Raw genomic sequence first — 26559 nt, 5'->3', positions numbered from 1 at the left:
CTCAATGCAGGTGTGACCCTGGTTGTGTTAGTTTGCTAGGGCTGCCGTCACAAAACACCACAGGCTTGGTGGCCTAAACAACACACACTTACTTTCTTACAGTTATGGCAGCTAGGAGACCAGGATCAAGGTGTTAGCAGGTTGGGTTGGGTTTCTTCTGATGCCTCTCTCCTTGGCCTGCAGATGGCCACCTCACTGTGTCTTCACATGGTCATCCCTTGGTCCAATGTGTGCCTGTGACCTAATCTCCTCTTCTCTTAAAGACACCAGTAAGATTGGATCAGGGACCCCTGTAAGGACCCCATTTAATCTTAATTACATCTTTCAAGACCCTTTATTCGAATGCAGTGATAATCTGTGGTGCTGGGGGGTCAGGACTTCAACATATGAACTTTGGGAGACACCATACAGCCCATAATATCAGTGAATAGAGAAGGAAGCAGAGGAGTGGGGAGGAGAAGTTTCAGTAGGCAGCACAGTTCTGAGAAGTTCTCTACTAGGCTGACAAGCAGTTCTCCAGAGTTGTCTCTTTCTCTGGAGATCCCACATCTCTCAGGAATGGACCTGTCATTAGTGCCCTTGCTGTGCCATCATTTTTAAAAGCAAGGCCATGGCAGGATTTGGGTACAGCATGTGGGGCTACCAGCCTGTCCTGCTTTTTGCTACAGGAGTTCTGAGTAGGCATTTTCATGGACACTGGATAGCCTTTTTGTCACATGGTCAAGAAAACAGAGATTTTACAGATAAGAGCCTGTAAAACTGGTATTGAGAATAGACATTCAGGTCGGACTATACAGATAGAAACTATAATCAATATATAATGCGAAGTAAAGTGAGATAGTATACACTGTCCCAAATATATGTCCCAACATGTAGACAGGGTCTGAATCAGAAGGTCTTAGATTCTGAATATTATAATTTAGATTCAGAAAGAAAGGATGGCAGTCATCATCAAAACTAGTGGGAGGTCTAAATCAAACAGAGACCAAGGTGAAGATACTATGAGATCTCCACGTCAAAATAATTCCCTTTTTTTTTTTTCACTTATGTAAAATTCTAACTTCCTGAAATAATATAAAGTCAATCTAGAAGTTATTAAGAAAACAATGGACAATTTGCCCTGGATGATTTGGATATTCATATGTCTGGCAACAGTGGTGTTAAGAGGTACAGTCATAACTGGGGCCTGGAATTGCTTCCAACACTGGAGTTGATCTGCTCAGAAGGAAATGGAGCCATATGTAGTGGGTGGTAGAATGGATGGGGCATCCAAGGCCACATGCTGTCCTGTCAAAGTGGCTCCTTCCCCCATCTGCCCATCCCACCCCAGTTTTCATGTTCTTCCTTATGGATCTCATGGCTGGCCACTGCTCTAGGTTGACCCTGTGACAGTCCAATACTCAGCCATTTTTGACCAAGAATAGTCACCAAGTTTATATGGTCCAATTTTGGTTGAGTTGTTTATTCTCAAATTTTATTGTATTTTTCTAATATTGTATTTAAATGTAGTTGGCATACATTATTATATTAGTTTCATGCATTCATCATGGTGATTCAGCATCTCTATATGTTATGCTATGCTCACCACCATGTGACTTCCATTTGTTACCATACATCACTATTACAGTATCATTGACTATATTCCCTATGCTGTGCATTTTATCCCCTTCATTTATTAATTCCATAACTGGAAGCCCATATCTCCTACCCCACTTTACCCATCTTGTTAATCCCTCCATTGGGCTCTTCCCTCTGGCAACCATCAGTTTGTTCTCTGTATTTATAGGTTGATTCTGCTTTTTTGTCTGTTTTTTCTTTTTTTATTTTTTAAGGACTTTATTTATTTATTCATGAGAGACACACAGAGAGAGGCAGAGACGTAGGCAAAGGGAGAAGCAGGCTCCATATGGGGAGCCCGATGTGGGACTCGATCCCCGGGATCATGTCCTGAGCCAAAGGCAGACACACAACCACTAAGCCACCTAGGTGTCCCTTTGTCTGTTTTTTTTTTTTTCATTTTTTTTTATTACACATATGAGCAAAATATATGGTCTTTATCTTTCTCAGTCCAACCTACTTCACTTAGCATAATACCCTCTAGGTCCATCCATGTTGTCGCAAATGGCAAGATCTCATCCTTTATTATGGCTGAGTAATCTTCCATTATATACATATCTATCACATCTTTATCTGTTCATCTGTTAATGGACATGAGTTGCTTCCACATCTTGGTTATTGTAGGTAACACTGCAATAAACACAGGGGTGCATATATCTTTTCAAATTAGTATTTTCATTTCTTTGAATATCCAGTAGTGGAATTACTGGATTATATGATATTTCTATCTTTAATTTTTTGAGGAACCTCCATCCTGCTGTCCACAGTGGCTGCACCAGTTTGCATCCCACCAACAGTGCATGAGGATTCCTTTTTCTTCACATCCTCTCCAACAGTTGTTGTTTCTTGTGTTGTTGATTTTAGCCATTCTGACAGATTTGAGGTGATAAGTCATTGTGATTTTGATTTGCATTTCCCTGATGGTTAGTGAGATTGAGCATCTTTGCATGTGTCTTTTGGCTATCTGTATGTCTTCTTTGGAGAAATGTCTTTTCAGATCCTCTGCCCATTTTATAATTGGATTGGTTAATTAATCAATCAATTAATTATTTTTGGTGTTGAGTTGTGTAAGTTCTTTATATATTTTGGATATTAAACTTTTATTGTCTATATCATTTGCAAATATCTTCTCCCAATCTTGGAGTTGCCTTGTAATTTTGTTGATAGTTTCTTCACTGTGCAAAAGCTTTTTATTTTGGGGTAGTGCCAGTCGTTTATTTTTTACTTTTATTTCCCTTGTCCGAGGAGACATATCTAAGAGAATGTTTCTGTGGCCAGTGTCAAAGAAATTACTGTTTCTGTTTACTTCTAAGAGTTTTATGGTTTCAGGTCTCATCTTTAGAACTTTAATCCATTTGAGTTTATTTCTGTTGTGACATGAAAGTGGTCCAGTTTCATTCTTTTCCATGTGGCTGCCCAGTTATCCCAACGTTGTTTGTTGAAGAAGAAATGATCTTTTCCCCCATTGTATATTCTTGCCCTTTTTGTCATAAATTGACCATGTAGGCATGGGCTTTTTTCTGGGTTTTCTGTTCTGTTCCATTGATCTGTGTCTCTGTTTTCATGCCAGTACCATACTGTTTTGATTGCTGCAACTTGGAACTATATCTTGAAACCTAAGACTGTGGTACCTCCAGCTTTGTTCTTTCTCAGTTCCTTTGGCCATTTAGGGTCTTCTGTGGTTCCATATGAATTTTAGGATTATTTTTCCTAGTTCTGTGAAAATTGCTGTTGGGGCTTGGATAGGAATTGCATTAAATTTGTAGATTGCTTTGGGTGGTATGGGCATTTTAGCAATTTAACAATATTTGTTCTTCTAGTCCATGAGCATGGAACGTCTTTCCATTCTTTTGTGTCATTTTCCATTTCTTCATAAATATTTTATATTTTTTCAGACTACAGGTCCTTTACTTCCTTGGTTAAGTTTATTCCTAGGTATTTTATTCTTTTTTTGGTGCAATTGTAAATGGAATTGTAAAAGGAGATATATCACTTTGGACTTTACCCCGTAATACAGATTCAATTTATAATGACCGATTCTACACTATGGCAGAACCCTAAGTAGTTAAGTAAGGAGTTACCTTGAGTGTAGATATATATACACAGCAAAGAGGAAGTAGAACATAAACCCACCTCCTCTGTGGATTAGTAGACTATCTGCAGTGTCCTATTCCTAGGAGTTTGGTAACGGTTATGGCAAAAGTAGTTATGGGCCTGGCTGCAGTGCCAAGTGTTTGGTGCCCTGAATAATTATAATCACACAGATTCTTCTGCGTGTTCCATGCTAACGTTTTCTTCACATTGAACCACACTAGACTGGCCCCTTCCCCACAGCTGATCTCCCAAATGCAGAAACCAGCAGTCCTTAGGTTCAGAATTCCTGTAGCCTCTGGGATTTTGCTTTTCGTCTATTTGAAAAACCAATTATGTGTGGGTGCACGTATTTCCTTAACTTGTAGCTTGGGGTGAGTTGAAAATACATTGAATGTGGAAAGAGAATCTAAAAAGAATGTTATGGATTCACATAGTGGGAGTAATCCACTGATAGAAAAATGAATAGGGGAAATGTAAATTCCAAAATATCAGTGACTTACTTTGGGAGATGTGGTTTGTTGTGGTGTTAGTGCTCTTTCTTCCCCAGTTAATTAAATCAAAGATTGCATTAATAGAAGTACAGCTTCTAAACCAAGAAAGGCAGAAGTCCGGAGGTAATATAAATTAATTTGGGGACCTTGGTACATTTAAATGTAGAGACTCTCATCAGGATCCTGAGAACAGTGAGAAGCCAAAAACCGTTTTATGGAGGAAGAGACAAAGGACCAAGGGTGTTTGGCTCAGAGAAGAGAAAACTCAAATGGGGAAGAACAGCTCTGAGCATGTTGTGTAGAACTTATTCCTGTAGATTGTTAATTTTTTTTCTTGGGACTTAAACTTGTTCTTGATGAGATCTAGTGGGTTAGAGAAAGCCAGGGCTTTGAAGTTGTGGGAAAACAGAAGGTAACTTTGTGTAAGGAAGCCATTTCATGTATTCAGAACAGTTGGCCTTGGGAAGTGGTGAAGAAGTTAGGCAGGTTAATAATGAAACTTTCAGTGCCCGGTTTACTCATCTAAAATAATAGTGTCCACTCCATAAATATATGAATATGAATTTGCAGTGTTGCCAGTATATGTTATGATTCCCAGTATTATTATTTTCTTATTATTTTGTACAGACTTGGATTGCTTGATTTTTATAATTTCTCTCCATGTTATCATAGTTCTTGATACCAAAATAATTGCATGCTCAAAACACAACTGTAGGCTGCCATAGAATTGCTCTAGAATTCTTGAAAATCTCAGGATCAAATTTCTCATGAGATTTAACCTCTAGTATAAATTATTTTCAATGCAGAAGGAGAAATTGATGTAGGCAGAGAACAGCCTCCTAACAAATTCTTCTCCTGTTTCCCAAATGTTCTGCACGGATTGGCACTTGAAGGGCCTGGGGGCAGGGGATATAAAATTGTATAACTTTATTACAGCACTTCATGAAAATATATTTTAGCAAAGATGGTAAGATTTGGAATCAGCGGCATGTGAGTTGGTAGTTTGATTTTTAAAATTTTATGTTATACCACAATTTTTTCACAAAGTACTTTTAAAATATATTGTGGATAATTGTAAATTTAGGTATCTTAATGTATATATATATACATATATACATATATAAGTGTCACAATCAGACACTTAAAAAAAGTCACAGTAGCTAATTCAATTGATAATTTCAAAGAGCTAAAAATTTTATCACGAGATAGTATTATAGTGGTCAAAATGACTTGTTTTACTTGAATGACCCATGAAGATCTCTCCATGAGCAGCAGACATTACAAGTATCCTTGTAATGATCATATTTGGTAGGAATTGACTACACTTTCATTGTCAAAACTTATCTAACTTAAATCCAGACAGATAACCTATTTTTTTGCCCATTTTGTTTATTAACTATTTCTTACAGTGAATGAATGTACAAGTATAGGGAGCCATTTTTTAAAATTTAAATTCAATTTGCCGGCATATAGTACATCATTATTTTCCGATGTAGTTTTCAATAATTTGTCAGTTTCATACAACACCCAGGGCTCATCCCATCATGTGCCCTCCTTAATGCCCATCACCCAGTTACCGCCCCCCCCACCTCCCCTTCTGGGACCCTCAGAGAGTTTTTCAGATGCAAAAGATAAAGCCATAATAGCAGCAAAGGAGCCAAAGCAGAATAGCTCATCCAATACCAAACTGGACTTTGAAACCACCGCAGCCAACATACTTCTAGTTACTTCATTTCTAGTGGAAAAGAACCAATTAACTGAGGAGCAGAGAGAATAGTATAATAAAGAAACAAGCTTCAAATTGAGATTCTGTGTTTAACACCCTGCAGTGGGATCTGAGGATGGCCCCTGTGTTCTGGGAGAATGTAGTGAATTATGTACCCCCTTCCGTCGTTTACCTGCTCTGTATATGAACCAGCTCTCAGCTTACCACCCACTTCTCTCTGCACGAATTGTTTACAACACTCACTTTTCAGCCTAGTAAGTCCAGTGCATTCAATAAGATACACTCAAATCCTTTTATTTTTTATTTTTAAAAGATTTTACTTATTTATTCATGAGAGACACAGAGAGAAGGTAGAGACATAGGCAGAGGGAGAAGCAGGCTCCCTGTGGGGATCCTGATGTGAGACTCCATCCCAGGACCCTGGGATCACGCCCTGAGCCAAAGGCAGATGCTCAACCACTGAGCCACCCAGGCATCCCCCACTCAAATCCTTTTAATGTTAAGGTAAACCTTGGCGCCACCTAAAGTGGAGACAAAGCAAAACAAAAGGAAAATACCCTTGGGGAGCCTCTGTGAGTACTTTGGGCTCCTGGGAAGACTTGGGAGATGGAGAGTGTCAGTTACCTCGCCCTCACTTCTTTTCTCTTCTTTCTGCTCTATTGCACAATGATTAAAATAAAAGCCCTGCTATTTCATTTTACAATGGAGTTATAAAAGAACATAAACACCAGAAAGTGAAGATTATGGGGGTCACCCTAGAGTCTGCCCACCGCCCATTCTGCTGTGCCTTTTTCATGATTAGGACCTGGTAATAAATCCTTATGTTCAGATTTCTCTCTCCATTTCTGGAATGTGCACGCACACACCCTTAGGCACACTGACCACTGTTGATCATTTGGATTCCATATCCTTAGGGAGATGAATTAATTCAGAATTTTTTTTGTTGATCTCAACTTTCTATTTAACATAAAGTTTTAAAAATTTGTTGTGTAATAAATGGTCTTAACCATGAAATACTTGTCAAGGACTTTGCAGAAGTAAGTGAATGAGATAAGATTCAAAGCACTTAAACTCTTTTTATAAAATGTTTACAGTGTCAACCTTGAAGGAAAGTTCTCCTGCCTATATATACCACCCCCAAAGTGCAAAATCATGCTCTTCACTGCATAATTTTTTTCTTATTTTAGTAGTGTATGTAATTTGAAAAATTAAAATTAGACAACTTAGCTCATCACAAAGGATTTACAAATATGCTTTTTTATTCATGCTTTGAGTTATATTCTTATTTCACAAATATAGTTTAGGTAAATAATTCTTTCAGTGTGGGTTCTCAATCACCTTTTTGCTTTTTTGCATCTTTATTACAAAACCAGAGGAAAAAGGTCTATTGAAAGTCACAAGAAGAAGATTCTGTTTGTATAACCTAGATTAAACAAAAGCTCCTTTGGGAGAAAAAAAGAAAACTAAAAAAAAAATATTTTAAAGGTTAAGCAAGTTAGACGAGACTAGAATATTACACATGTATGCCAAGTATCACCATAACATGAACAATACTGAGCCAATTAGTAAATCTCTATAATGGAAGATAGTCACCTTTTGTTGTACTGATCTACATATGTTGTTGTACTGATTTTCTACATATGTTCTATAAACTTTGTTCTACATAATTGCACTGATTTCTTAATTAAACTGCTTGAACTGATTGCTCTGATAATCAGGAGTGATTGTAATCAGTGAAATTAAGATAATCACATTAGCACAAAATACTGGGTTTTTTGCACATGCACACTCACACTCACTCTATTTCCAGAGTGTTCCTTCATTTCTGCCTATGGCCACCTGTGTTTGGACTTGCTGATGGGATGTCCGATTCTTCAACTTCCCCGCACTGTCATCAGGTGGTTCTCTGCCTGGCTCAACTGCTGTAACATTTTATATCCCTTCTATCTCTGTATCTCATTGCTTCCCTGATGTTGTCTAAGTCATTTATTTCTGTAGGGATGTCACTTGTTTGTTCTCTTTCAACTGCTTCTCTCATCCCTTAATCTTCTGGCTGGCTGCCTATCTTCACTGTCAGCCGTACCTTGGACTATGGCTCCCAGTGCATTAACGACTTCAAAGGGGCTAAGTCTTTTTGATCCAATGAAAATAAAAATCTATCTTTTTCTTAGTTTGGGTCTTCAGTGTTTTTTATTATTATACATAGCAGAATCTTACAGAAATGTTTATTATAAATCCTTTTTTTCATAACCTTGAGTATGTGATAGTCATCTAAATTTTTTTTTTTGATGATTAGAAAATACAAGATTCTAGTCTAGTACACAAATGAAACTTGTCAAAGCTTCAGCAGCTAACGTCTGAATGCAGCAGATAAACTTGGACGCCGTGATGAGCATTATGTGGGCCAGGCTGAAAGTATGAACATTATTTGAATAATTATTATAAAATGATGTTTGTTACAACTGACCATATGATAAAGAACTTACAATCTGACAAAAATGAGATAGGATTATCTAACAGATGGGCTAGATAATGTGTTAATTTGGAATCAGTAAATCAATCTGTAGCATTATTTTTTGGATAACTTGAGGTAGGGAAGGGGGACAGGTTTTATCAGACTTTCTCACAGGTCTTTTTCAAAGTGTGCGTTTCCTCCAGCTGTGGGTTTTTGTGTGTGTTGTTATGCAAGGCATGGCACCAGTGGTACTAGTCCTCTGTAGTAGGAAGAGCAGGAGGCCACAGGGCTTTCCTTTTCATGCCGTGGGCTCAATCAAGTGCCTGCCAGTTTTATAAGCTTAATGTAAAAACATACATTTGAATACAGTTAGGTGTGCAACTGATTTCCAGAAGGCCAAAGTCTTCCTAAGATAGATGAAGTACTTATGGTACGTAAGTTCCTATCTTAAAGTTGGCCGTGACCAGCCCTATGTTGGTGAACACAACAACATCACAGTGACCAGAGGTGAACTCACTGTACTTTTGTGTTAATAACAAATTAATGTTTGTAATATATAGCATTTATGAAAAGATTGAAAATATCTCTTAGAATTCTGTTGTTATTATTGTTGTTGTTAAAGGAAATGCTATATAAGAAATAACCTAGCCCCTAAAGACACATTCTTAGAAAGGTGTGACAGTGGCAGGCGGCGGGGGAGGGGGAGCATGGGAGGAGTTTCTGTTCCAGTATCTGCTCTTCACATTGCTAAGGATCAAAGCCCTGGTCACTGCTCATCTCTAACATAAATAAACATTTTTCCTTTTTCTTTTTTTTAAAGATTTTATTTATTTATTCGTAGGAGACATAGAGAGAGAGGCAGAGACATAGGCAGGGGGAGAAGCAGGCTCCCTGCAAGGAGCCTGGTGGAGGACTTGATCCCAGGACCCCAGGATCACCACCTGAGATGAGAGCAGGTACTCAACTACTGAGTCACCCAGGTGCCCCTATAATTAAACATTTTTCTCTGTCCTCAGTCCCCATTCTTTTGTTTGTAAAATTATGATCCTTACTGTAATTGCAGATTTTTACTAGTTTTAACGTGCCAAGGCATTTACAAATTACTATTTACATAAGCTTTTCAATGTGTTTTTTTTTATGTGTCCAAATCAGAGTCAAGCTCTAATGTTGACAACGTCTAACTTGCAAAGTGTTGGCATAATTTTGTTTCCCACATGTTTTCAGGTAACTGATGAGCAGTGTAGGTTTTTGTCACATAAATGACTGTGTGGCATGGGGAAGTGTTTGACTCTACTTCATTTATTCCTTTCAGAAAGGGTCCATTTTGGATGTGGTCTGCCAAATTTTTGCCTCTTGGGGTATGGTGTGAATAACAGAAGGAAAACCAGATAACAAGCATGATCTGGTTGGGTAGTGCAGAAAAGTACTGGGAGACAGAGAGAAAGAGAGGGAGAGGGAGAGAGAGAGAGGGAGAGAGAGAGGAAGAGAGATCATTTGGATTTTGAGGTTTGTTTTTTATAAGCATCATTTTTCATCTTGAGTCCTGAGTGATGGAGGATGTCTTTTTTGGTAATCCCTGTCATTTACATCATCATCATCCCAATTTCCTAGATAAACCGAAGTTTTGTTGTTATTTTGGGAAGGTTTGGATTGAAGACAGGTGACTTTTGTGGTCTACCCTAGTAGTTGGTTTTATTTTTATTTTTATTTTTTAAATTTTTTTAAAATTTATTTATGATAGTCACACACACACAGAGAGAGAGGCAGAGACACAGGCAGAGGGAGAAGCAGGCTCCATGCACCAGGAGCCCGACGTGGGATTCGATCCCGGGTCTCCAAGATTGCGCCCCGGGCCAAAGGCAGGCGCCAAACCGCTGCGCCACCCAGGGATCCCAATAGTTGGTTTTATATTTGATAAATATCAACTGGCTGGAAAGACCCAAGCCTAGCACCCCTGTCACATATGTGAACCTTCAGGAAAGCATGGCACAAGACCTCAGTTTAGAGGCTGACCAGGGGACACCTCAGTAAGTGCCACTTTCAGGACAGAAAGAGATTTATTTTTAGTGTCCCTCAGCTGATTGAAAGGCACCGCTTCCCACGACAATATTTTGAAATATCCCTGAAGCTGAACTCATTTTATCCTTGATTCTGACTTGTTGGGGCTTCTCTTCACATTTAATAATGACTTTTTAAAATGATTGATTGATTGATTTGGGAGAGAGAGAGGTAGATATTAAGGGCAGGGAGGAGGACAGAGAGAGAGAGGAAGAAACAGACTCCTTGCTGAGTGTGAAACCCAACTCTGGGCTTGATTTCATGACCCTGAGCTCAGGACCTGAGCCAAAATCAAGAGTTGGATGCTCAACTGGCCTGAGCCACCTAGTCACCCTGACATGTAATCATGAATTTTTAAACAAAGAACATCATGAATCAGGTATAAATTTTCAATGTAGGATTAAGCTGAGTCAGACATGGACACCAGGAAAAGTTTCCTCTTTAGTGCCTGCTCTTTGAAGAATGATTTCCATCACGCATGCCTTCTATTTCGTTGCTTTTCCATGAGACAGAAATGTCCTCGGCACCTCTGAGACTAACTGAGGTACTTGCTATTCATCAATGTAACTTAGCCAGTGGGCATAATATTGGATTTCTAAAAATGTTTAAGACACAAACTGAAAATTGGTTAATCAAAAATAAAGTATTCCCCACACAGGGACATTAAATACTGATTTAGTGCGGGTAGGGCAATTCTTCCGTGTGAAAACCTAGCACCAACAGATAGATTTGTCTGGCGGCTTTTGTGGTCATGAGCATTCTGGAAAGGGGTGGGCTTGCTCGATTTTGCTGAATGCTGAAGCATCTGGCAAGTACTGAAATTGGAATTGATAATTTCCTAAGGGGCAGCATTAATCTCTCTTCCTTAATGTGTCACACGGTACATATTTTTCTACATGAGCTCCTCTGGGGACAACAGTTATAAATGCTTAATGGGGCATATGTCTGAGTATAAAAAAGAAAAAAAAATGTAGTGATTAATGAGACTCAAAAGGAAAGTAAGTGGTTGAAGTAGGACCAGGAAATCGTAGGGTTGGTCTAGGCACAAAAGGCTGTGGTGTATTTGAGGCCCCTTGAAAACAATGAGAACTGGTGTCCATGTTCTCATTGGACTTGGACTAGCTCTATGGGACCAGAAACGAAATCTATGAATTCAAAACTATTCTCCAGATTGTTATTGGTGCGAAATGTGCATAAGTTTAGTGCATTGGTGAAAAAAAAAAATCTAAATAAACATTATGCAGGTAAGAAGGCTTAACTAATCCCCTAAAGTTGTTCCCTTTCTATCTCATATTTACTGAACAACACAAACAGGATTTATATAAATAAAATTCCTTGACATTAGATTCTCTGTAAATATAGTTTTATAAAACATAATTATAAGAAAATGTGTGGGGTGGTCTCCCAGGTGGCTCAATAGGTTATGTGTGAGACTCTGGACATTGTTTCAGTTCATATTGTGATCTCAGGGTTGTGAGATCGAGCTCCGTTGGGGGCTCCATGCTCAGCACAGAGTCTGCTTGGGATTCTCTGCCTCTGCCCCTCAGCTCTGCTCATGTACACTCACTTAGTCTTTTGCTGTTTCTTACTCAAATAAATTAAATCTTTAAAAAAATGTATGTGGCTTAAGTTTATAACATTCAAGACACCACAATAGGGGGGTTATGGCTTTTTTTTTAATATTTAAAAATTTTATTTATTTATTTATTTATGATAGTCACACAGAGAGAGAGAGAGAGAGAGAGAGAGAGAGAGAGGCAGAGACACAGGCAGAGGGAGAGAGAGAAGCAGGCTCCATGCACCGGGAGCCCGACGTGGGATTCGATCCCGGGTCTCCAGGATCGCGCCCTGGGACAAAGGCAGGCGCCAAACCGCTGCGCCACCCAGGGATCCCTGGCTTTTTAATTATAGTAAAATACATCCAAAATAAAACTTACCATTTTAATTATTTTAAAGTATATAATTCAGTGGCAGTTAACACATTCATAACACTGTGCATCCATTACCACCATCTAGTTCAGGATATTTTCTTTCTTTTCTTTTCCTTTTTTTTTTCTTTTTGTTTAAGGTTTCATTTATTTATGAGAGAGAGGAAGAGAGAAAGAGAGCAAGTGCACAAGCAAGGGGAAGGGCAGAGGGAGAAGGAGAAGCAGAGTCCCTGCTAAGCCCGGGGCACCATGGGGGAGCCCAACACAAGGCTCAGTCCCACAACCCTGGGATCATGACCTGAGCTGAAGTCAGATGCTTAACCAACTGAACCACCCAGGCACCCCTTGTTCCAGGACGTTTTCATCCCCCAAATGGAAACCATAACCATTAACAGCCACTCACCCATAACCCCTTCTCCACTCTGACAACCACTGTCTGCTCTCTGTCTCCGTTTCTACCCCTGATATTTCAATTAAGTGAAATCACACAATATACGGGCTGTTATCTGGTTTCTTTCACTTAACATAATGTTTTTAATGTTCATTCATGTTGTAGCATATAGTACTTCATTCCTTTTAATGACTGAATAATATTCCATTGTATAAATATAACATGCATGGTTTATCTGTCAGTCCATTTAGGAACACTTGAGTTGTTTTCATCTTTTGGCTGTTGTGAATAACTCTGCTATGAACCTCATGAACAAGTATTTGTTTGAGTACCTCCTTTTAGTTCTTTTGGATTTATATTAGGAGCAGGATTGTTAGCGTGGTAGACTGTGTGTCACATTTTAAAGAACCATTAAACTGTTTCCAGAGTCACTGAACCATTTTACTTTTCCACTTGCAATATAAGTGGGTTCCAGTTTCTCTACCTCCTTGCCAGTACTTATTTTGATTTGTAAAATTTATTGTAGTCATATTAGTGAGCATGAAGTAGTACCATTGTGGTTTTATTTGATTTGTATTTCCCTAATGATTATGATAGTTAGCATTTTTCATGTGCTTGGTGGTCATTTGTATATCTTCTTTGGAGAAATGTCTATTCCAGTCTTTTAAAGTTTGTCCTCTGTATTTATGGGCCTGTTGGATTAATGTTTTTTATGTGTTATGAAGTTCAACTGTATTCTTTTGCATGTGGATAACCAGTTGTCCCAGTGAACATATTTGCTGAAGAGACTATTCCTTCCCCCATTGAATGATCAGGAACTCTCACTGAAAATCTGTTGAACAGGGGTGACTTGGTGGCTCAGTCGGCTTCTCTCTTCTCTGTCTCCCGAAGAAGCCGTACTTGTATGCTCTCTCTCTCAAATAAAAAAAATAAAATAAATAGATAAAGTAAATCTGTTGAACATAGATGTGGAGGTTACAGGTTCTGGATTCTCAATTCCATTTCACTGGTCCATACATTTATGCCAGGACCGCACCTTTTTTTTTTAAAAAATCTATTTATTTGAGAGAGAGAAAAAGAGCACAAGCACAGGAGCTGGGGCAGAGAGAGAGAGAGAGAGAAGCATACTCCCTGCTGAGCAGGAGCCAGACACAGGCCTCTGTCCCAGGACCCTGAGATCATGACCTGAACCAAAGTCAGAGGTTTATCTGACTGAGCCACCCGGATGCCCCTGTTTTGATTACTGTAGCTTTGCAATAAGAAAAACAAAAAAAAAAAAAAAAAAAGAAAGAAAGAAAAAGAAAAACAAACAAACAAACAACTTTGCAATAAGATTTTAAGTCAGAAAGTGTGAGGCATCCAACTTTCTTTTCTTTTTTTCTGTTTCAGTTTGTTTTGGCTACTCAGAATCTCCTGTAATTCCATGCAAATTTTAGGATCAGCTTTTCCATTTTTACAAAAAAGGGCATTGGGGTTCTGATAGGGATATATTACAGCTTTTTGATATACAAAATGTCCTGTCTCTTGTCTCCTTTGCTCCCTTGGACAAGCATTTTTATTCTATCTGCCAAAGAGTCATTATTACTTAATAACCAGCGTTTCAAAATGTTAGTACTCATTTTTTACAATAATATAGCACATTTTTTATTTTATAATATTTCAGAATGAAATAAAACACATAATAAAATTGGCAATAAATGTGCAACTATGATTTATTGAAAGTGAACTTCATGTAATCACCACTTAACAAAGTAGACCATTGCCTGTACCCCAAGAAAGCATGGTTGTTTTATCATTTGAAAAGTACAGTGATTTTCTGCATTGACCAAAGGGGCAGTAACCATGTCCAATAGATACAGAACTTCTATAGACCAATAAGAACAAAATACTGAAATATACCATAAAATATTGGGTAAAAGAGTGAGATTAGGACCCACAGAAGAGAATATCCCAATGACTAATAAATTTACCTAAAAATTCTCAACATTGTAACTCATCAGCATGCTGCAAATTAAAACCTGTTGCCAAAAATAAATAAATAAATAAATAAAATAAAATAAAATAAAATAAAATAAAACCTGTTGCCCATAAGTATGGCTCCATTAAATAGCCAATATTGATGAGAATGTGGAATAATGTGAAGACTAGTTATATTGCTGGTGGGAGTATAAAATGGTACAACTGCTTTTGAAAACTCTGACAATTTCTAAGAAATTCACATTTATACATACTCTGTGTCCCAGCAATTCCATGTCTAGGTATGTGCCTTATAAAAATGAATGCATTATTTTATAAAAAGACTTGTGCAAGAATTTTGTTAATAGCTGTATTCATGATTGACAATAACTGGAAACAAATCCCGTGGTAGATATTTTGTTCTTACATCTATTATCTATTCTTGGACCAATGCTCAAGAGTTTTAATTGTGATCGATTTAATGTATGTGATACCTCTCCGTGTAATAATTCACTCTATTTTTAGCTCACTGAAGAATTAAAGCATTAAAAAAAATTGTTCAACCTTTCTGGTTGTCTCCAGGGAATCAGTTGCTCCAAAATGTCTAGTCTGGCACAGAAAACTTTATTTCTATGAAATTTCACTCCCCCGCCCCAGTTTTTTAAAGTAGGGCATGGAGCCCAACATGGGGCTTGAACTTACAACCCTGAGATCCAAGACCTGAGCTCAGATCAAGAGTTTGATGCTTAACTGACTGAAGCCATCCAGGTGCCTCTGAAATTTCACTTTTTTTTTTTTTTAAATTTTTATTTATTTATGATAGTCACAGAGAGAGAGAGAGAGGCAGAGACACAGGCAGAGGGAGAAACAGGCTCCATGCACCGGGAGCCTGACGTGGGATTCGATCCCGGGTCTCCAGGATCTCGCCCTGGGTCAAAGGCAGGCGCCAAACCGCTGCGCCACCCAGGGATCCCTGAAATTTCACTTTTAAAATGAGTTAAAAATAATGAATATCTGTGATACAGTTGGAATTCACAAAATATCCTGCACTCAGTGTTTTGTCTGTCAGTTTACCTGGCAAAGAAGGCTGGAGGGGAAATAATGAAAGAATAAAAGACTACATCTACACAACCACCAATACATCAATGAATATTCTACGATGCTCTCTACATCTGTCTTCTGAGTTTATCTTTAGGTAGTGGTCAATGACAGATATACTCAGCTAGTTCTCTCCCCTTTGCTTTACTTTTTTTTTTTTTTTTAAGATGAAATTGAAAAAAACTGGCTTGTGATGATTTATTATTATTATTAAAGTAAAATTAACATAACAATTCTATTCATTGCTCATTGCTCATCGAGGTAAGGGAATATTGATCCCCTTCACCTGTTTCGCTCATGTCTCCATCCCCCTTTGCCTTACTTTTAAAAAAGGGTAAATATTTGTTTTACCTTTTATTTCAAGTACACTGCATTTTATTAACTTTGAGAAATATTTGTATTATTCTGTTTCTGTTTTTACCATCCTCACACATAAACAGTATTCTAGATTAGCAGTAATATCAATGCTGTACCTCATTTTATTTATCACTTTTTGAAAATGAATCAATTTTTTTGAAAATGAATCAATTTTTGAACCTAAGGCTACTTCTAAAATTTGAAATATAAGAAAAAAAAACCATTTTAAAGTTATGTAAGATAAATTGACGGTGGATTAGAGAGAGAGAGTAAAAAATGAAGCATGTGTTTATATTGTGTGCATTCTGGATTTACTGTTCCTACATCTAGGTGTGAAGAAATACGATGCAGTTAAATATGTGTTGTTTAAAACTGTCACTTTGGGTCTGTTGTGGACTATTTAGAGAGTTAATGATTTAGGATTGGTTTAGGAACACTGGCCACACCTGATCCCTCTGGGGCATATACATCACAATAATACATGTTAAAAATTCTGTAGAACAGGTGAGTTTGTAGAAGCCCTTTTTTGAATATCTTTTCAGCTCTGGGCCAGTGATGGCCTTGAACTGGGGAGGGAGGGAATGAGTTACAAGCAACATTTAAAGAGAGAAACAGCAAATAATTTTCTGAGAGATTCAGGATATCCAGGCAGTGATTCAAGAAGAACTATAGATCCCTCTACTGTGTAATACCTTCTTGTCTGTGTTCTGTCTTCACCTATGGGTACCTGTGAGATTGTAAACTGTACGAAGGCAGGATTTTTTTCTATTTTTTTCTCTGCTACAGCTCCAACTCCTAAAGCAGTGCGTAGCACAGAAAAGGCACTCACTGGATATTGCATTTGCAGCTGCTCCAGTGGGCGGGGTGGGGATCCGCATCAACCTGGCCATGGGAGTCCTGGAGCTCAGTCTCACAACTTCCAGGTTTTAGGTAGATCCAGTTTTAACCAAGCTGAGTAGGAAAGCCAAACTCTTTAGCTAATTGCAAACTAAAAAAGGCAAACAAAACAAAACAAAACAAAAAACAAAAAACTCATTGCAAAGTGATATGATATTGGCCTTCGCTCCCTGAAGCCTAGTAGGTCAGCGGGACTTGGGTGGGTCTCAGCACACATGATGACATGGTACCCCTAGCTGATGGGTCTGTAGTTCTCTTACGAAGTATGGAACCCTGATGGGGCCTTGACCCTGGGGCTCTCCTGTTCTAGGAGGGTGGCTGATAGCATCCCTGAATGGCCTGTTGATGCATATGGACCTGATCCAAATCTGAAAGCATCCATTTAAAGTGTTGACTGAGCAGCCCCCCTGAATACAGATCCCAGGCAGATCCTCACTGCAAGCTCCAACGCCAACAGGGATGGAAACAAGCTAACCAGTTCTTTGGATACTGATGTCCACTGCTTCTCACCCTTCCCAGTATTATAATCATCTAGGTGCTTTGACCTTAGAAACATATGGACAGTTGGGCATGTTCTTGACTGACTCATTTTAAGACCAGTGACAGGACAGGGTAGGTATATATTTCTAAGTTGTAGTAGCTGTTCTAAGCATCCTGAACCAAGATTCACCTTGGGTGGGCTTGGCTAAATATGTATTTTTTGAGAATAAGTTGTGTGTTCCGAGTGATACAGCATTAGAGGCCAAATTCTCAATGCCAAATTAATGGTAAAGGATCTGACATGAGTTCTTAACTTTGCCACTAATTCTCTTGCTCAAAGCGAGATGTTTGAAGGTAATTTTCTGAGATGGTAAAATCCTAGCAGCTTTTCTCAAAATGAATTTTGGTGGCCATCTGCACCAGAATTTCCTTTGTTTAATGTTTGTTTCAAATGCATGGTTTCTGATCCCATACCAGAGCACTTGCATTGGAGTATCCGGAGGTGGCTAGGGCTTGATTCTTAAGGGAGGAGAAATAGCCCTCAAGGGTGCAAAGTTTTTCTTGGGGAAGACAAACATTAGCTTTACCATGGTTTGTTGCCCTTCATAGGGCCACTGCATCTGAGGAGATGGACAGAATGTCTGTGGTATTACAGGTTTATGGTGGAGGTTGATGGGGAAGGGGTGATAATGAAAAGAAGTTTGAGAATCACTGAACTAGAAAAACCTGTTTTAGGGGCACCTGGGTGGCTCAGCTGGTGAAGCATCTGCCCTTGGCTCAGGTCATGGTCTCAGAGTCCTGGGACTGAGTTCTGTGTTGGGTTCCCTGCCCAGCTGGGAGTCTGCTTCTCTCTCTGCTGCTCCCCCTGCTTGTGCTCACACTCTCTCACGTAAATAAATATTATCTTTAGAAAAGAAACCAAAGAAAATCTGTTTTTAAAAAATCTTCATGTTGTTCTTAGACATCCTAAAATTTGGGTGCTACTTAGGGCAGGAAATCTGTATGGTAAGTGGCACTGCAGTGCAGATAGACATTTCTGTGGTGTTAATAACATAATCTGTCTGTTCCTTCTTGCTGCTTCCCTTCTTTATTGCCATAATGATAAGATAAGCCTTTTAAAGCATCTCTTAGAAGATCATCAATTGTTATGGAAATTATCCCATCTACATTTTTAGAAGTCTTTGCATTGAGGTTTCTGTTATCTTTTCAGGGAGAAAGGAGCCCACCTTGAGTTTTTTGTTGTTATTTGTTGTAACTTTTTTTTTTTTTTTGAAATTAAATCAAATTTACAGGAAAGGTGAGCAAACAAAACAAAGTACTCCCATACACCCTTCAACCAGGTGTACCACTTGCTGACATTTTGCCACCTATCCTTTTATCCTTTCCTCTCTCTGGAAAATGCCTTTGCAGGGCTTAAAACAGGGCCAAGATTTAGAACCCCTGGTTATGCTGTGTTTCGCTTGTCCTTCCCTGTATTGATCTTAACTGTGAAATCTTTCTGAATATAGACCCACAATCATCATGAGAAACACATGAGCATCATCGGTGGCTGTGTAGCCAGATATCCATGTGGGTTCCTAGGGTCCCCAAAGCAGTTACTGTCACCAAGTTGCTCAGTGTGCTGTATGATATCATCACAGACAAATCATGGTTATGTCCAGAGACTCCATATGAGGACCAATTACCTGCTGGACTCTTGGGGTTGGTTATTGTTGGTGATGGTCGGGACTTTCAGTGGAGACAGCTGCATATTCTATGAAAGCTCTTTAGCAAGTTTTCTGGCGTATTTTCATCCATTTTCTAACCCCAATAGCTGAAGATTTAGAGACTGTTTCTTTTTAAATATCAAATCATGCCCCCTACACAGACTTCTCAGTGGAGCTCTGTGGCAGCTTGATGATGAAGCCACAAATATACAAGAAATGCTGAATCAGTTCCAAGCAGTGACACTATAAAAGGAAGCCTCAGCTTCATTACTCTGGTTTCCAGATGGCTGTTTTTCTTTTCCTGCGGATTTTATTGTCACTGAAAGACTTGGAGTAGCACTGACATTTTACTCGACTGGCAATTCACATCTTGTTATTCCAAGGTTGCTACAAACCTGGAACTTTTAGGGGAAAGTATTTTAACCTATATTTGGGCAGTTTTAATCAGAAGGCATTAAAATGGATTTTCATTCCTCTTGTGATTTTTTTTTTTTTCCTTTTGTGATTTTGAAGTTTCTCTACCCCAGTGCTTATCTTGAGAATCCTTGGAGTCTTGCTGACCACACTGAGTTCTACATCTACCAGCTTACCGTGGCTTGGGGGCATCACAAAAATCTATCAGTCTCAGTATCTTTCTTTTGGAAACAATGATAAGATCTGCATCATGGTGTTGGGAGAATTAAAGTAATTCTTATAAATCTAATTTACAGCCCAAGCACTTAGCAAAGTGCTCAGTGTGTGTTAGTTAGCATTGGAAAAATGTGCCTGATACAGGAAATGTTGAGATATGGAGCCAATGGCCAAGAAAGAATTTTTGAGATGTCTTAGGTGCAAAGAGCTGGTTTTATTACAGCAGGGGGACAGGAGCCATGGGCAAAAGAGCTGCCTTGGAGCCATGAGGGGTGACTGATTGTATACTTTCAAGTTGGGAAGAGGTTAGGGGGAGCATAAGACTCTAAGGGATTTTGGAAGCAAGGTTTCCAGGAACCTGAGGGGGCTAGCTGTTGTTAGGAAAAAGCCATTTATTACTGTCTAATAAAACCTTAGTCATGAGATCCTTCAGATGTTTATCAGTAGACCGTATGGGGGATCATTGCTGACATATATCTTAGAAGATATAGGTGTAGAGATAAAAGAAATTTCCAAAGGACTTTTACATGTTAGAGTAGATTTACAGAATCCTGGAGGTTGGGATAATGTTAAGCTAAGGTTGCTGTTTGCCCTGAGCAAAGTGTCAACATGAGGCAGCCGAGCTCCTAGAGTAAGGTCACTGCCTGTAGCAAGGACCTGTCAGTGGTCTGGAAGTAGTAAGGAAGTTTAATGTTTCTTTTGACTTTGCTTCCCACATCATACTGTCTTCTTTTTTCAAAATTCTCTGTTATGAATGAATTATTATGCAAATGGCATTTGCATTATGTCTTTACATCTAGCTACTTCACAATGTCCAGTTTTAACCCTCAGTAGAGACATAGAATTTAATTTAGCTCACTCTACAGCTTGTGTGTGTGTTTATATGAAAAACATTTCTTGATTTTTGTCAAAAGCTGATTTTGTCTGCTTCTTGAGTGCCCACCATGGTGTCCAGTGGCTACCCCTTTAGCATGTAGTCTGTGGTTCTGACTTAGTTCTATCTGATAATGTAAACAGCCCTTGGGGAAAACAGCCCTTTTATCTAGGGAAAAAAAAATATGCTCAAATTGTCACCACTTCTTTCCTTCTTGGGTTGATGGGTGGCCCAATTAAGAGGAGTAGGACTTACTTGTCTATCACTATGGTAAGTTCTGGAGTTCTTGGGGGTAGTGTCCTTCTCAGTCCTAAACATTCTTGGACATGTTCCTTATCGACCTCAGGCTACTCCCTGTAGAGTGTTGACCTTGCCCTTCCAGCCCCTGAGAGCCAATTGTTAAAATTTCAGGAATTTGTCAGTTGGTTGTGAAACAGTTAAATAAATTCTATGGTAAAAATTAAAGTACAATTCGGTAGATTGTAATAAAGAGTAGTACTCACAGTGCACCTGGGTGGCTTAGTCAGTAAAGTGTCTGCCTTGAACTTGGGTTATGATCTCAGGGCTCTGGGATCAGGCCCCACATCAGGTTCCCTGCTCTATGGGGAGTCTGCTTCTCCCTCTCCCCTATCCCACCACTCATTCTCTGTCTTGCATGCACTCTCTCTCTCTCTCTCAAATAAATCAAATAAAGCATTTTAAAAAAGAATACTCAAGACTTATCACTTCCTAATTAGTTTACTGCATTTTTCTCTCATGCCCTTGAAGGTCACATGCATGTCTTCTTTTCTCAACCCTGGGTTCAGTGACATCACATTGGTAGCTTGAGATGGGAGAATCACACCATGAAAGTTGGCTTGATTTATTGTCTTATGCCTTGTCTAGAGTTAAGTTTTGGAGGACACGTTCATTCAGGCCTAAACTTAACAAACGTGTTATATTGGAACCAAAAATGTGATATAAATGTAATATGATACATTGTTCAAAAACCATTACCTTACTTCCACAGATGTCCCTCCGGTCCTTGATAAATGGGCAATATCTGACATACTTCATTGTTTCATTTTCATCTTACTCAGGAGCCAGCAAACTTTCTGTAAAGGGCCAGATGATAGCTATGTTAAGCTTCTTGGGCCACATAAAGTCCATGTTGCTCATTCTTCTTAGATTTTTGGTTGTTCTTTATTGTTTCTTTTTCTTACACACCCTTTACAAATGTAAAAATCATTTTTAGTTCAGACGCTATATAAATTCCACAGCTTGATTTGGCCTGCCAGTCAGAGTTTGCTCACCTCTGGCTCTACTCATTAATGTGTGAAAATATCTACCAAAATGCCAAGGTCACATGCACTGATTGTAACCACAGATTGGCTGTGGATATAAGAGTTTAACAAAAATCATCAATAGTATTCTGTGAGAATCAGTTGGCTATATGGCACTTACAAGACTGAGTATTATATATTTATTTGTAAATTGTGGGCTATACAGCCTTTGTATCAATAAAATGTGTAATAAACTCATCAGGGCATATCTATTTATCCATCTATCCATCCCTCTGTCCATCCATCCTTCCATCCATCCATCTAAGACATCTAGATCTCCATCATCCTGGAGCATTCACCAGCATACCACTGTGGCTCCCCCTCCTCCTGTAATCACCCATCCATGTTTTGCATCTTACAAACTGGTTTCCCTAGACATGGGGCTGGTCCTCCATAGACCCCTCTCTTTGCCGTGTGGCACCCACTCTGCCCCAGCCTGCTTAGTCTGTCCTGTACCCTCAACAACAAAGCTCTGCACCTGCACTGCAGTGGTTCCTACACCCCACTGCCTGATCCTGAGACTGTATTCATAATTTAAACAGGTGGTGGGAGCAAGAGACTCCTTCTAGGCTTTGTGTTGCCCCCTCCCTTGTCTTAGCTCAGCTGCTATAACAAAGATGCTACAGATTGGGGTTTAAGCAACAGACACTTATTTTCTCACTGTTCTGGAGGCTAGAAGTCTAAGATCAAGGTGCCGGTGGATTTGGTCCCTGATGAGGGTCTGCTTCCTGGTTTACAGATGGCCTCCTTCCCATGTCTTCATGGGACAGACAGAGTGAGCTGTGGTCTCTTCATCCCCATACAAGGCAGCCAATCCCACCAGAAGGTCTCTATTCATATTACGTACCTCATTCTATCTAATTATCCCTCCAAGGGTCCCACTCCTGATACCATCGCCTTGGAGATTAGGCTTCAACACAGGAATTTAGGAAGGACACAAATATTCAGTCCATAACAGTCAGGTAATGAGTCTTTTCCTCCTTTGTTGGAAACCCTGGGATCCACTTTGTTGCCCCCAACACGGTGTCCACATCCTGTAGTGTGATGTACCGTCCTCTCCATGACCCAGTCCTCTGAACCATAATCAGTGTTCCATCCTCGCACTCATCATTCTTCATTGCCTTCTGCATTGAAGGCAATGCCTTCTCCACCTCTTTTGTGTTTGATTTATTACACACTCCTCCTCCTAGTGAATTCTGCTAAATCTGTGTTGTTTATATCTTACACTTATATTCAGCTTTTAGAAATCAGAGGGTTGGAAAAAAAAAATCAGAGGGTTGAGATGCCTGCCTGGCTCAGTACTTGAGCATCTGCCTTTGGTTCAGGGTGTGATCCTGGGGTCCTGGGACTGATTCCTGCATCAGGCTCCCCAAAGGGAGCCTGCTTCTCCTTCTGCCTATATCTCTGCCTCTCTGTGTGTCTCTCATGAATAAATAAATAAAATCTTAAAAAATCAGGATCAGTAGTTGAGCATCTGCCTTTGGCTCAGGTTGTGATCCTGGGGTCCTGGGATTGAGTCCCACATTGGGCTCCTTGCCGGGAGCCTGCTTTTCCCTTCCCTCTGTGTGTCTCTCATGAGAAAATGGGTAAAATCTTTAAAAAAAAATTTAAAAATCAGAGTTTTGAGAAAATTTAGAATAAACCTTAAGTTACAGATTCTAGGATATATTATTACAGGGTTTTGTGACAGAGTAATTATACTAGTAGAAATTGTTTGGAGCACCAGGAAGCATGACCTACATCTGCACTGTTGGCTCATTCACTCCTGTGAAGTCCCCATGACAGGAGTCCAACGATTGTCTGTTATTCCACTGGCAGGAAACTGAGGTGCAGAGAAATCAGTAGCTCTTCCAGTGTAGCCAGGCCTTGTGGCCAAATCTGTGGAAGCCCAAGACAAGTGTATCATGACTCCTATTATGTATAATTCACTACACATGTGCATGGTGTATTGTACAAAAATCTGACAGCAGGGGCACCTGGTTGGTGCATTTGGTTGAATGTCTTAACTCCTTATTTCCGTTTAGGTCATGATCTCAGGGTTGTGAGATTGTGCCCCACCTTGGGCTCTGCCCCTTCCCACTGCTCTCTCTGTTTTTCAAATAAATGAATACATCTTTTTTAAAAATTTGAGCATTTTATGAATTTGTGCTAATAAAATCTGCCTCATATTCTATTTGTAGTGCAGGTGTTTTTCTATAAAAAAAAAAAAACTCCAAAGCCCTGTATTGATATTAGTTAACTCAAGATGAATAATTTCACTTGCTAATAAAATAAACATTTGGGTCAAAGTGCTATTTATCTTCTGAGGAAACCATCGGTAAATATATTTAATTAACTTTCTGTTGTTGACAATGGACTTTTCAAGATTAAGGGCGAAAAGTATGTGAGGGAGCAGAAGTGGGTCCGTTTATTATACGTGTGCACGGAGAGAGCCAGGAATGGGAGGGAGAAGGGGCATCTGCAAACCACACAGCAGGACAGCTCCTAGAAATACAGCAAGGTCAAGAAAGAAAGAAGGACTTACCTTCCTGGAAGTTCTCCTGATGGCCGAGGGGTGAGATGCCCAAGTAAGCAAATGGAGGCACCACAACACACCAGGTTACCCTCGATCCTGTAAGATTACTGTCTTTGAGGGGATCCCTGGGTGGCTCAGTGGTTTGGCGCCTGCCTTTGGCCCAGGGCGCGATCCTGGAGTCCTGGGATTGAGTCCCACGTCGGGCTCCCGGCATGGAGCCTGCTTCTCCCTCTGCCTGTGTCTCTGCCTTTCTCTCTCTATGTCTATCATAAATCAATCAATCAATCAATCAATCTAAAAAAAAAAAAGATTACTGTCTTTGAGAATTTTTTTTTTTTTAAGATTTCATTTATTTATTCATAGAGACAAATTAGACTCCTTCAGTGAGGCAGGAGTTTGAGCCATTCCATACAGGTCTGTGTTTTAATGGCAAAAAGAGTCACTGTTGCTTTAATTATAGTTTTTGTGGAAAATGCATTAATGGCTTTTTATTGAGACTCTGATACTGCTATTAACTGCAGAAACCACGATGGTGCTCTGGGGAATTGATGAGCATTTCTTTGAGGCCTGTCCTGGAGCTAGTGGTGAGGAGCATAGAATATAACAATCTCTTCCTGCTGGTGGCATTCCTTGTTCTAATGAATTCACCTTTGCTGTCCAAATGGAAACATAGGTCATCTTCCAACTGTGCATTTATTCTGATAATTGGCATGTATTTTGACCTATTGGGCCTTATTAATTTAGATTGAAATGGCTTTGTCCCACTGCCTTTCTTGAGAATGGTGGACACATTGCCTAGAGGCCATTGTATAATGGGATGTTTAATGTCCAAAGAATAAACTTTGTTTTAAGTCGGTGGGTCTTAGTGAAATTTAAAAAAATGAAAGCTAAGTGAACCAATGCCTCCATGAACCTCTGAAGTATTTTTTTTTTTTTTTTACTATTTTGCCCTACAAAGGATAGACAAACTAGACACTTTGAAACAATAAACGGTAAGAATGTGCTCCCCTTTCTGAATGCTTTGCGCAGCTGTAATAGGAAATTACATGGACAGACCGAGTTACAAGTGTGGGTATGAAGACAAACGCCACTGATCACACATACAGCAAGAAAAGTTCGAGGGTGGTTAATGTGTCCCCATTGGCTTTGATGGCAGTTTGCATTTGAGATATTAATGAAAGGCTCGGGTTTGGGTTCACGGGGTGGGCGAAGCACATACTCTAATTGCTTTCCCTTTTGATCTTTCAGCACTCCGGCTCCTGAAGGAGGGCGCGGATCCGCACACCCCTGTCTCCTCAGGAGGGTCCCTGCTGCATCTGGTGAGAACCCTTGACCGGGGCCGGCCGGAGAGGAGAATCAGTTCTGGGTTCAAAACTCAAGAGCTAAATGATCATCAAAACATGATGCTTTCAAATGATCAGGCTTGGATAACGAGCTGCAGTATTTACTAGTTGCTATGCTGGAGTTTGTAATTAATCTTTAACAAATGGAGTTAGAACTTCTGCCCTAAAGAAGAATCTTTTGAAAATGAAGCAAGTGAATTAAAAAATAAATAATTGCATAAGCGAGAAAATACTGTATTAGGCTCATGTGCCAGAAATTTTTACTGGTAAAAGCCTTCTATTAAATTTTTAACTGAACCAGTAAAAGATGATCAGGAGAGAATTAGATCACATGACAGCTGCTTTTGGTCTTTTCTTCTCACATGTAACTTCATGTACACTTACTACTTTTGTGAAGTTTGAGGAGATGTTTAAGCTCCCTGGGGTTCATTTTTCCCATCTGTGAAATGGGAATATGATCCTGGCTATTGTACTCAGAGTATTTATTGTGATGTATATACCTCACAGCATGCATTGTGATGATCAGATAGATATGAAAATAACTTCTAAGCTGTAAAGTGTCTTTGGTATGTTAGATATTGATCAATATATATGTTATAGTGTATGATTTATGATGCATTT

At 39.3% G+C, this 26559-nt stretch overlaps 1 protein-coding gene across 1 annotated transcript in view; it reads left to right on the top strand.

Moving 5' to 3' along the window:
• Nucleotides 1-26559, top strand: part of MYO16 (myosin XVI) — a 451497-nt gene that overhangs the window by 21381 nt on the left and 403557 nt on the right. The window contains exon 2 of the mRNA XM_041730888.1: nt 25844-25914. Coding sequence (XP_041586822.1) covers nt 25844-25914 — 71 coding nt within the window. The remainder of the gene's footprint in view (nt 1-25843; nt 25915-26559) is intronic.

The sequence above is a fragment of the Vulpes lagopus genome, chromosome 16 (assembly GCF_018345385.1).
Source record: "Vulpes lagopus strain Blue_001 chromosome 16, ASM1834538v1, whole genome shotgun sequence".
Classification (NCBI taxonomy): domain Eukaryota; kingdom Metazoa; phylum Chordata; class Mammalia; order Carnivora; family Canidae; genus Vulpes; species Vulpes lagopus.
Note: the sequence above shows the minus strand (reverse complement) of the source record. Positions and strands in the feature narration are given on the sequence as shown.